This window comes from Aphelocoma coerulescens, chromosome 11, assembly GCF_041296385.1.
Source record: "Aphelocoma coerulescens isolate FSJ_1873_10779 chromosome 11, UR_Acoe_1.0, whole genome shotgun sequence".
NCBI classification, from domain to species: domain Eukaryota; kingdom Metazoa; phylum Chordata; class Aves; order Passeriformes; family Corvidae; genus Aphelocoma; species Aphelocoma coerulescens.
The window spans coordinates 4,544,255-4,556,588 of record NC_091025.1 but is presented as its reverse complement, the minus strand read 5'-3'; the positions used below and the strand labels follow the sequence as shown (position 1 = coordinate 4,556,588).

The 12,334-nt window shown below is 43.1% G+C and overlaps 1 protein-coding gene across 2 annotated transcripts; it reads right to left on the bottom strand.

Annotated features, from left to right (window-relative positions):
* Window positions 1-508: 508 nt before the first annotated feature.
* Window positions 509-4,186, bottom strand: SDR42E1 (short chain dehydrogenase/reductase family 42E, member 1). Of its 2 annotated transcripts, none has more exons than XM_069027206.1 (3): window positions 4,104-4,186; window positions 3,283-3,384; window positions 509-2,018 (listed from the first exon to the last, which is right to left on the bottom strand). In XM_069027206.1, exons 1-3 carry the CDS (start codon window positions 4,142-4,144, stop codon window positions 911-913), a joined length of 1,251 nt encoding a protein of 416 aa, XP_068883307.1. In that variant the 5' UTR covers window positions 4,145-4,186; the 3' UTR covers window positions 509-910. The 2 variants fall into 2 exon arrangements, with proteins under 2 accessions (XP_068883307.1, XP_068883308.1); XM_069027207.1 differs by lacking the exon at window positions 4,104-4,186 and adding an exon at window positions 3,601-3,665.
* Between the last annotated feature and the right edge of the window lie 8,148 nt (window positions 4,187-12,334).

Here is a 12,334-nt window from a genome sequence, read left to right as displayed (position 1 = left end):
GGTCTTATCTTTTATTCTTAAAATTCCACAAAATTATGAGTTTCCTTGTAGCAAGTGTTTATCTTTCTATTACAAAGCTGAAATTCTATTCAGATGGTATCAGGTGTTAAAGAAATATTATTAAAGGCTAAAAATGTTTTATAAGTAGTGGAATGTGAATGCAATCACTCACCAAATGCCTTTGATGAATTATTTGTTTGACCACTTAACAATGCTGGGAAAAATCATAGGTTTTATTTATGAATGCACTTCATCTAGCTCATTCATTTTAAACAGGCATATTTTTCTGTTAGAAAAATCTACAAATCTGTGGTGCTTCAAGCACTTTGCTGTAATTTAGATTAACCACGGTGAATTTTCCAGAAATGTCATTAGATATCCCAGAGTTAACTCAGGAAAGCATACCAGAATGTATTCATGTAAAAACCCCATTTGTTTATTGTCTAGCAGTTTATCAGTTAATCTTGGTTAGGCATATATACATCCAAGCTGGGAAGCAGAACTGGGGTTTGGAATGTGATCAAAGAATAAGTTTATTCTCTTCTGGATCATGTAGCACAAACTCTTTAGGAATAAAGGGCAGGGATCAGGAGTATAATTCCATCAGGGAGGAAGAGTCAGCCTAAGGACATTTGTTCCATTCACTGTATTGTGCTGTTGTACCTGAGAATTAAATGCTGTTTGCAGTAATACTGAGCTTCACCTTGTTAGTGATCTTATCAATTTCACTTTGGGAGAAGGTATATCTAAAAAATGACACTTTTTTACTCAGCAGATCTGTTTCTTGGGGATAAAGCTGTTATTTACCTGAACCACACAAATATGTATTTTTTTTTAAATCTTTTTTTACCTGTCAGAACCCAGAGTAAGCAGAGAACATAACCAAATTCTGTCCTCAGCATTTCATCTTTCAGAGTGAAAATGTTGCTGCAGATGGAAACCATGAAACCAGCACGGCAATCAGCATCAAAAGCAGTCCTCCATCCCTAACCAGATGCATCATGGTGTAATTTCTTGGCTTTGGTCCACATCCCTGCGATCTAAACCACTCCACCACTTCATCCAGGCTGTACTGCTGGGGCTCATAGCCCAGCTCCTTCCTGGCCTTCTCCATGCTGAAATAATGTGTGACACCAGTTTTGTAAACCTCCGTGCGAGTGAGGAGGGGCTGGAAGTTATAAACACACCCTACGAGAAAATGAACTATTTCAGTAAGGAATGCAAAAAAATAGACAAGGGAGAGGGGAAGGCGCCAGGTTGGGAACTTGTAACCCAAACCTTCCACTAGTGGTCGGAAAAATTCAAAGTTATTTACAGGCCTGCCATCTGAAATAAAATAGGCCTGGCCTGCAGCAATGTGCTGCTTGCTGGCTCTGAGGGCCTCAGAGGCAAGGACATGAGCCTGGACCAGGTTGTCCACGTGTACAAACTCTACCAGACTCAGAGGGTTTCCATACACAAACTTAAACAGTCCCCTTTCAATGTAGCTGACTATTCTTGGAAGGTGTCTCTGCTCCCCAGGCCCGTAGATCCCTGCTGGGCGGAGAGCACAGGTCCTTAGGACACCTCTCCCATTCCCAAGCTCAGCACCGTTTGCCTCCAGCACCTTCATTTCAGCCAAAGATTTTGTTCGGGAGTAGTGATCAGGGTGAAGGTGCAGAGGTAGATAAGGCAGAGACTCATCCCCATTTTCTATAACCTGGCCTCCAAATACCACGTTGTAGGTACTTGTATAAACCAGACTTGGCACTCCCCTGCTCTTGCAGGCCCGGATGACATTTTCTGTTCCTTTCACGTTAACATCTTCTATAAGTTTTCGGTTCAGCTGCTCCCTGCCAGACATTCCATAGGATGCGATATGGAATATGCAGATGACATCTCTGAGAGCTTCTTCCACTTCAGACAGGCAACAGATATCCCCCTGCACAAACTTTATTCCCTCTGGCACAGTCTGAAGTGGCTTCACGACATCAAAGAGAATCACATTGACTCCCTTTTGATATATGGCACAACCTAAACTGAAACATGATAGAAACCATATGTTAGGATACAGCACCATGGCGCATGAAACATTTCACCTGGAAGGGAGAGAAGACTATTAACTGTTTTCATGCCGATTATTTTTTTGATGGGAGTCTTTTAAATACTCAGCCACCTACTATAGGGAAGATTCAGCTGTGATAGTTTAAGTACTGAACTAATTTCTCACACTCCATCAATACTTGGAGAAGAAAAATGAAAAAAAGAGGCAGAACTGCTGTAAACAAAAATTCTGAAGAGAAATAACTGTCTGAAGAGAAGTTCTGTCCCCTTCAGATCAGCAGCTTTCAGATGTGCAACTATTGCCAAATATTTAAAAAAAAAAAAAGCCGTACTTGTTTTATCTTACTGCTTTTGTGATATCCCAGTTCTGTCAAAACAACAGGTTGGTCTTTGCTGTTGTGTTTGAAATTTATGGAGGAGTGGGAGAGATGCTTCTAAGCTGCTACGAATGCTTTGCCACATGTCTACATTTTACTCCAAGTCACAGGTATTGACACAGAGTATAACTCTGGTGTTTCTCTTCCCCTTCCCTACATTTTTGTATGTCTATTATGCTTTAAGGGGATGAGAATGGAGGGAAAAGCCAAGCAGAAGTCAGATAGGCATCCTCTGAGATTTTTTTTTTCCTTCCCCTGACTTGAAATTAACTTTATTTTCTGGTCCTGACTGTGATCTCTCTCTCCTCTGTAAGCAGTTATAGTCTAGAGCTCAAAATAGGATTTTTTCTTTACATGGCCTGCAGAGCCAGCTACAGCAAGGGAAAATGGATTTCACTGAAATCTGCACCTTATTAACAACTGTAATCCTCAACCATCGCTGTTCATGGAAATAATACATTCTCGAGAGTTCAGCTGGAGTTGTTAATCTACAGAGCTAAGCACATGTGTAACTATTTGCATGTCAAAAGAAAAATGTGTGTACAAGTGTAGGCTTGTCCTTCCGAGCAGGCTGATGATGGTGATCCTACCCCCCCCTACAGAGGTGAGCACACAGGTAAATGTCTGCGAGGCAGCTGGTGCTTGGCATTTGGAAACGGGATAACAGCGCTGCTGACAGCCTCTGGAAACAGAGTAACAGAGATTGTTTAAAACCGAGACCCCGGATGAACCAGAAGATGGGATCAACTGGATCAGGTGTCTCAGGCCCACAGGTTTCCCTTTTACAGATGGATTTTGCTGCCTCCCCAGCAGCAACCTCTTACATTTATTCCTGTACGTAATAACTATTTAATGCACTAACCGGAAGCCAAAATAACCTCCTCCTCCAGTAATGAGGACTCTTTCCTTGGCAGCGTTTCCTTCTTCCATCCTCTTTCCTTTGGCACTGTGTGCTGGGACTGACCTATAAAACACATCGCAAACACACATATTAAAACCAAGCCGCGTTTTAGCATCAGCGCACATCCCCGTAGCTGTTCATTGATCTCGTTCACGCTTTAATCGCAGCCCTTTGCCTCCCTGGCTGCCAGAAGGAGATTCAGCGCCGGGACCGCTCCAGAGGGACGCTGTTCCCGGAGGCGGTGGAGCCGTGTCCCCCCCGCTCGGGGGTCCCCCGTACCTGCGGTGCCGGTCCCGTCCCTGCCCGCTCCTGCCGCGCTTCCCGGGGCGGTGCCGGATCCCGGGAAATGGAGCCGGGGGGGCGGGGGCCAGCCCGAGATGGCGGCGGGGACTGTGGGCCTGTGGCGGGGACTGTGGGCCTGTGGCGGGGACTGTGGGCCTGTGGCGGCCCTGCCAGCCGCGCTGTGTGGGTTTATGTGACGGGAGGCTGCTGCTGGCGCCCTCCCCTCGGGGCCTGGCGCGATCTGAAATCGCGGTGCAATCGGAGCCTTTCCCGCCCCGATGTTTGTACCGCAGCCCCGGGTCGGGGCAGCCCCCGGGGATCGATCCGGGCTGGGGATGGGCAGATGGGGTAGCACCGGGAGAAGGGCTCGGGGGTGTTGTGGGTGGGAGCTGGATCTGCCCCGGGCCTGAACCCCCCGTGCCCTGGGCTGATCCCCCTGTGTGGGCAGCAGGGGAAGGGGGGGGACTCTGCCCCTCTGCCCCGCTGAGGTCAGAGCCCACCTGCAGAGCTGCCTCCAGCTGAGAGAACTGGGATTGTTCATCCTGGAAAAGAGAAGGCTTCAGGGTCACCTATTTGGGGCCTTCCGGTACCTGAAGGGAACTTACAGGAAGGATGGCGCAAGACTATTTGCAATACGTGTAGTGACAGGACAAGGGGGAATGACTTCAGACTGAAAGAAAGGAGGGTTAGATTGGATATTACGAAGAAATTTTTCCCTCTGAGGATGCTGAGGTCCTGGCACAGGTTGCCTGGTGAAGTAGTGACTGCCCCATCACAAGGCCAGCTCCATGGGCTTTGGAGCAACCTGGTCTAGTGGAAGGTGTCCCTGCCCATGGCAGGGGCTTGGAACTGGATGATCCTCAAGGTCCCTTCCAACCCAAACCATTCTGTGATTCCCTCAGGGAGTGCCTGCAAGTGTCGTCCCAGGGGTTTGAGGCTCTGCAGAGGTCTGGGACACTTGAGAGGCTTAGGAGCCCTTGAGCCCTGGGCAGTTTGGGTGGACAGAGGAATTTCTGAACTTGTTAAACATTTCTTCATACAAAGGGTTGTCAAGCATTGGAACAGTCTGCCCAGGGAAGTGCTGGAAGTGTTCCAGAAAAAACTGGACATGGCAGTGCTGTGGTTTAGTTGACAAGGTGGGGTCAAAGGTTGGACTTGATCATCCTGGAGGTCTTTTCCAGCGTTAATGATTCTGTGATTTCCTGGTGCTCTGAAGGTACCACAGCTACCTTCAAATGTTCTACCATGTCTGGGAGAGCTCACAGCATCTCCCCGGATGAAAGTGGCTGTCCCACATCCTGCTGCATTTGTTGTGTGTGTGAGCCATGGAACACACCCACAGGAGCCTGCAGTGCCCCGTGCAGAGGCTGAGTGGGAAGACACTGCACAGCACTGCCTGGCTGCAGCAGAACTGCTCCTGAGTTCAGCATCAGCAGCCCCAGCTGTCTGCCAGAGAGAGCTGTAATAGGAAAACAATGAAGAATTACATGATCAAAGTCTGGCTTGTGGTGTATTCCATTTTTCATCTGCAGAACGGAGCCACTTGGGGAATGCCAGAGAGTGGATTCAGTGTCAAAACTACTTAAAACCCTGCAAGTTTCTGTTTTGCAAAACCTTGACAGAAGTAGATGCAGTAGGCTCTGTTGTATTTTTGATTGATGGCTGGCAAGAATTAGAACTAAACAGATTCTAAGAATTCTGTAAGTACTAAAGATTTTTTTAAGCAATGGTTTCTTGCTGGTGAACCTCTGGGACTCTTAAATAGAAATTTCAAGATGGAGCTGGTGCTGTACCTGATTATATAGAGCTGCTGCACCTGTGGAGATGTGTGGAGTGTCTGGAGTGGAGGGCATCCCTCAGTCATAGCTGATTTCCCTGTCTCCTGTCTGTACAGCAGGAGAGTGGGTTTGAAACAGCCTTGAGACATCCCCTAAGATACCATCCAGAATAAAATCAATGGTGTGTTCACAGAGGTATGAGAATTCTAGCTCACAAGCAGAAAAAATCACTTATGTATTCCTAAATACTAAATATAAGGATTCTGTATGGCTGCAAATGCCTTTGGGGTTTATGCATAATCTTGATGAAGGTTTTGAGAATATTTTCCCAAGTGTTTAATCACCTGCAAATTCCAAAAGAGTCCTGAACTTTCCCTGAGATCTGTGGACACAAGATTTTACTATGAGGAGTCTCACTGAGATTATGGGACTTGGTGTCTTTCTTTTGATCTAAGAGATTGTGTTTGAATGGAATTTTGAAGGATCACAGAACAGCTGAGGTTGGAAGGATATTGCCCTGTTAAACCCCCTGCATAAAGCAGGTTCAGCCAGAGGGGTTCCACGGGTTTCTGTTGGCACTGAATATCTCCAGGGATGGTAACTCCATGTTCAGCCACTTTCTCCTCATAGCTCACAGAGCTTTGTGCTGTCTGAGCAGTGACCTCACGCTCCACATTGTTTGAGTAAATCCCTCTGTTTGAATAGGCAGCTGTTAACCTCAGGATGACCCTTGTCCTCTGGACTTTGGGATGTGCCCGTGCAGGACAATTTGCAGGATTAAGACCCCTCTCTGTACTTTCTGCTTTATCTTGCTCTCTGCCTGGTGTGTCATCTACAGTGAGTGAATTGTGTCAGGTTATCTCATAATTATGAATATTGTGACTACAATAAGGCTGTAGTTTAGATACTGTAAAGGTGTTGCTCTTAAACCACTATCAGTTTTATTTCCCATTATAGTGAGCTGTTCTTTTTGGCTTCAGAGGATAGTGAGGAACATTCATTCCTTCAAAATGGTGACACCTATGAAAGCTATGGGTAAATATTGTTCTCATTTTACATTGACAGATTTGATGTTAAGTCTCGACACTCTCGGATCCCAGTTTTGCACAACCCATTTATTTCTGTTTTTTCATTTCCTGTGAGAGTCTGCTTTTCCTAAGGTTTTTTGGACTTTCTGAATGTATTGTAAGTTCTGTTTTGCCACCAAATAAACAGACTTCCAGCCACCAAATAAACAGAAAGATTGTGTCTTTCTTTAAAAAAAACCCCATGTAAACCCTACTTTTCCCTTTAAAGATCCAGGCTTTTTGGAGCATGCCTTGCACGTGTCCCAGCATGCAGGGAATGAGACTATGCTACAGTCACTTGAAGAGATTGCATTGATACCTTGAATTGTATGTCAGGATAGAAGGATTTGCAGTGTAAGTGGGAGTTATCTGCAATGAACCTGAAATGGGCTGCAAAGGAATCCTTAAATCAGCTAAATAAGCAGCTGCTGTAAACAGTGCAAGTTAGAAAGCATGAGCAATGAAATAATTAATTATCCTTTCATAGTATGTTAGTTCATCTGGTTCCCTTTGCAATTTAAAATACTTAGCTAGTAAAATTATTTTTGTCATCAAAATCCAAAGTGTGCCAGCAGTACTATTTCAGGAAGCAGTGCAATATTTCATCTGGGGAAATAAGCCTTAGCTTACTGTTTTCTTATTTTTTGATTGATTTCTTTCAGGTATTACTTAATTGTGATTTTTTCTTTTCATTGAACAATGCAATGAGAGAAGAGAACGAGATTTAAAACTAGGTTAGAACCAACCATGTTTATGGCCTTATTGAAACATATAAAACCAATTGGTTAAAATAGTACTGAAGAGGTGAAACCAGAACCTCCATTGTGAATGGAATTAGAATTGTAATGTTCAAAATTAGAATCAAACATTCAATCTAGATTAGACTGGAATATTTTTCAAGGAGGACAGTGTTAGGGATAAAAATACTAGTCTGAGTTTTAGTCTTGGCTCTGGCAGGGGGTTTCCTTAGTGACCTTCAGAATATTGATTTGTGTTCTGTGACAAGGGTGTCATTGAACTTCCACCCTGTTCAAAGTTGTGGTCATGCTGGTTTCATTTGTGTTTCCGATGCTCAAATTTGTTTGGGAGCTTCTGTAAAAATGTTAATAAACCAATAAATAAATTGTATGGATCTTAATAAGCTCAGAGAAGTGTGCAAGTTACACCCCTTGGAAATGTTAGCACTGACTTCTTAGGGCACCTGTTGACTGTACAGTGTTGCTTGTGGTAGTGTCACACATCTGGTGATGTGGAGATGACCATCCAAAGTGCTTCTAGTTGCTTTTTCCTGTGAGTTCCAGTAATGGAGAAACTCAGCCTATCTCTTCCACACTGAGAAAGGAAAAGGATTTCAGTATTAATTGTATTTACTGCTTAGTGAACACTATTCACTGAATTGTTCATCTGAGCAGTTGCTTTCTATCATTTTCCTAATCTAATTCTGCTGTGCTCTCTCTCTTTAGGAGAGATGACTTTATGAACATTTCAGTCCTGACTAGAAGGAGGTGCAGGGAGTAGTGGATTCCTTATCAAAGTAGGAATTCACAAAATGGAAAGTAGCCTCTACTCAGCAGTCTTGCAGAGGGTCAGGCTGTTTGCAGAGTGTTTTGAGATCCTCAGATGAAGGAAGATTTTTAATGTTGCACTGAAGATATGTGGGCTTTGTTATATCATTCTTTCTATACAAAAAATATATCTCCATTTTAATATAGGTTTGGGATAATCTTGACCGTGAATGTGAATTTTGGGGTAAATGTTAACCTGTAGCTAACAAGTTCCTTTTCATACCTGTCCAGAAGCTGAGTCCAGTGAACAACCCATGGAGGGAGGGGGATGTGATGCTGTCCCTGCTCACAGAGTTCTGTCCCTCCTCATTTGCTTGAGGCAGCTCTGCTCAAGGCTGTGCAGGAGGGAGCCTTTCATCCCCCCCTTCCCCAGGAGCAGCTCTGACCTGGGGTGTGGGTGTAGGAGGGTGCAGTCAGCTTTCAGAAGTTACAAACTACTCAAACTTCGGCTGTTTCACCCCAAAATATAGCTGGGGTGGAAATACCAAGCAGTTGCCAGTCAGACACCAACTACCTAAAGTGTCTGGATGGTTCCTTCTGCAGTTCCATACTCAGATAATACCCGTGCTCTGAGAGAGGGTGCTGTTGTACCACAGTGCTGATAGCACAGACATCATTAATATTGCTGTTGTATTTGATGTCAGGGCTTAGTTACCAGCGAGGTATTTCACACAACACATGTGCACAGCCAGGTGTAAACAACAGGCTGACACAGGTTCCTCCTTCACAGAGCAGAGCAGTTTAGGCTCAGTAGTCACACCTTGGCTAACTTGGATTTTCTGGGTGGGTTGCACTGTGGTCATCTTCAGTGCGTTAGTTATGAAAAAATCATTACTATAAAAGACACTGAGAATGCTTGGAATTCTCTTGGCAAAGATTCTTAAGGAACAAGGTTGATTCTGAGGTGTCCATTCAGCAGTACGAAGTGATGCATGCATTCTGTGGAGCCATCAGAAATTAACTTCTTTTCCATTCTGCAATGCTTTGAAAATGTAGATTATCCTATTTCCAAAAGCAGCAGTTATTTATCCTAAAGGGAAGGGAAGGAAGTTTGCATATTTTGGGATAAGTGAGTGGTCGAGCACAGGACTGAGAATTGCCCTTCTTACTTTGATGACAAATTGCTGTTTGTGGTCTGTGTGTCTCTTTGTGTGCCCTGCAGGGCACATCAATAACTCAGTTTTTAGAATGAGTATATATTAATCTTCATAGCCTCTGTGGAGCTGAACAGAGTCTGCAGGGACTCAGCCACCCCTAAGCATTTCAGTCCAGGTGTCTGAAGTCAGTGTTTACTCCTGTGATATTGATCTTAAGCTCCCTTAAGCCTTGTGTGTTTTTTTAAGACCTGATGTGTTACCTGATGTTCCGAGGTGTTGATATCTGTTTGCATAACATGTTGCACTGTTATTAGTCCTGAGCAGCACGAGGTGATGCTATCCAGTGTAATTGAAGCACAAGTAAAAGCCAAATTTTAGCTCATCCTGTTACCTAATTAATAATTTCAGTATTGCAGAGGAGCCACACAGGACTGGAAGGGCTCAAGGACTGATCCTCTTTGTACCTGAAAGGATTATATACTTTAAAAGTTAATATGTTGAGAAACGTCTTATGGGAAAACTAATAGAATATTATTGAAAATACTCTCACAGGTGTTTTTGCTCTCAGAGTAGGGAAGGACAGGTTTTGGAATGCAGTGCTGAATGTCTTTGATTCTGTTAATTAAAGCAAGTCTTCTAAATTTTCAGTAGGAAGCTGTTTCACAAGGTAATTATACACTTACATTTCAGTAATTGTCTGATTCAGTTTCAAGTGTGATTGATGTGCATCCAGATTTTTAGTGTGCCCTTATTTACCACACCAATATCAGGGAAAGGCTTCCCTGTTGAAGTAATTTATAATTTAACTCTGCTATCCATAGGTTGACAGAAATCTCACCCTCTCGTGGAAGCAAGATGAGGTTGGTTTGCTATGAATCATTGACGCTAATAATTGAACACCCAGTTGATGGTGCTACTTTGATCTTTTGGAAGGATATAATGGATCTTTCAGCTTCACAGCCAGCTAATCATGTGCTGTGGATACCACATGTAGAACAAACTCAAGGCAAAATGTGTTCATTAGTCTGTATTTTGTACTGTGCTAATTTTCCGTGTGTGTGTAAGGAGTCTGCAGACACTGGTGGTGAGGATGAGATGTGTCAGCAAGAACATCAGAGCCTGAATTTGTTGTGGCATTTCTATGGGTTTCTCAGTGGGAAGTGTACTTGCTGAGGGGGAAAGGAGGTGTATTTGCTGAGGAAATGTCTTCCATCTTCACACTCCTGTTGCCTTCATATTCCTGGTTCAGTCTCCCATCTTCAGGAACTGCAAGAAAACAGAACAGACACTGGCTTAAAAAATTTTCTACCATTTTGTTCCATAATGACCTTGAAAACATTCAAAAAATTTCATAATTTTTCAGAGGAAGGATTAGGTAAGAGTTTGAAGTAGGGGAAAACAAACTAAAAAAAGGACAAAATCTCTTGCTTCAGCTGTGCTTGGGGGAGATAACCTCCATAAGGCTTCCTTAATGGCATCTTGGTATTTACAAGAGCACCACACTCTTTGTGTGTTTTGTGTATTTGTGTATTTTGATACTGATTTATTCTGTTCAAAGAAACTAATGATTGTAGAATTCAGAATTCATAAGCATTCTATCATGGCCTGATGTGTGACTCTGTTCTGAGCTATTTCAAAATAAGAGATTCTGACACAAACCTGAGTTCTCCTTTAAAAGAGGTTTGTTCAGCATCAAAAATTTTGAGGGTTCAAAACCCTTGGTCAAAACAAAATAAATCCAATAACTCTAAAATGGGGCAAAATTACTGAAGTTACAAAGATGAGATAGTTATAACATGCATTTTTCTTCTGTTCTAAAACCTTATTTGGACATGTTTTATCCTGGAATGATAACATGAGGAAGGTGTTCAAAGTGGGATCTATTCAACTGGAGGTGTGCTATAGCTTACAGTAATTTACTACAAGTTATTCTTGCTCCTAATTTTCACTCCTTGTGGCAGAACTTTTGGGTGCAGCATCTGCTCATAACTGATTTTGAATTTTTGCTACTTTTGAAGGAGAAGGAAGATCTGAATAACCAGGGAATTGAAATATCTGATTTTTTCTTTGATTCTTATGGTAAAACAGTTCTGAATGAGCTTTGCATTTGAAGTGCTGCTGCAATGTCTTTCAGAGAGTATCCAGCCCATATACACAGATTTTGTGCCAGTGGAAAACACTGGATTAATTCCAGTCATACATCAGCTTAATTCTTCAATCATCATAAGAACATGGAAGAATCAAACATCAAACACATTTGTGGACAAACTGCATAAGCTGAAATGTTCTTCTAGATGACTTAGAGGAACAGGATGTTCTAGTATTTGGCTTTCCTGTATAATGAAGGTTTCTCAAGTCGAACACGTAATCTTCAAGTTACCAAAGAAAAAAAAATTGTACCAAAGAACGCCTGGTTTAGCAGTTCTCATTTTAACACTTTAGTTTTAACACAGAGAAAACATTGTCTGGTGCAGTTCTTTCCCCAAGTCTTTGACTTTACATTGCCTGAGCTCCTTTGCCCTTTTAAAAGTTGCTCTGGGAAAGCCCGTGGAAACAGTTTGAGTGGCCAGTGAGAATCCCTTCAGTGCCATATTGTTAATGGCAAAGCCAGCAGATTTCACCATTTGTGTTTCTCCTGTAGTTTTGGTCCTGGCTCCTTTCCCTACTGCCATAAATAAAGGTAATCTCTGCTAGGAACAGGCATCAACTCCAACAGGCAGTTAATCACACTTCGACAGCATGCATGTTATAAGCTTATCAGGCAGAACCATCCCACCTCCCATCATGTTTTATCTGTTTATGAAGAAAATGCCTTCCATAACTGTAATTGAGAAACCAAAATGACTCAGAGTTTGGAGGTGTCAATAAGGATATATTATGCAGCCAAACTCCCCGTGTCTTGTGTGCAAAATGGGTCACTCTGCTTTTGCCTTGTCAGGGAGGGTTTTGTTCATGATGGACTTCCCCTGGTGTCCTGAAGTTTATTAACTTGAAGAGAATTTCAAAGCTGGGATGTCCCTTGTGAGAATCGGCTACAAACATTCCTCCCATTTTGGTTGGAAACTTCCTTTATTATCTCTGGTTCAAAAAGACCCAGTCCAAGCACTGCTGAGCAAGGAGGCAGGGCTCCTTCTCCTGTAGGTTACACTTTAAAAAGGGGTCTCAGTTAACATCTGCTGCCACCAAGTCCAGTTTTAATGGGTAGTCTTGGTGCAATATTACAT

Coding starts and splice junctions, on each gene's coding strand:
- SDR42E1 (XM_069027206.1), bottom strand. CDS start 4,144: ATGAACAATCCCAGTTCTCTCAGCTGGAGGCAGCTCTGCAG. Junction 3,385..4,103: donor AGCTGGAGGCAGCTCTGCAG/GTGGGCTCTGAC, acceptor TGTGTTTTATAG/GTCAGTCCCAGCACACAGTG. Junction 2,019..3,282: donor GGAGGTTATTTTGGCTTCCG/GTTAGTGCATTA, acceptor ATCATGTTTCAG/TTTAGGTTGTGCCATATATC.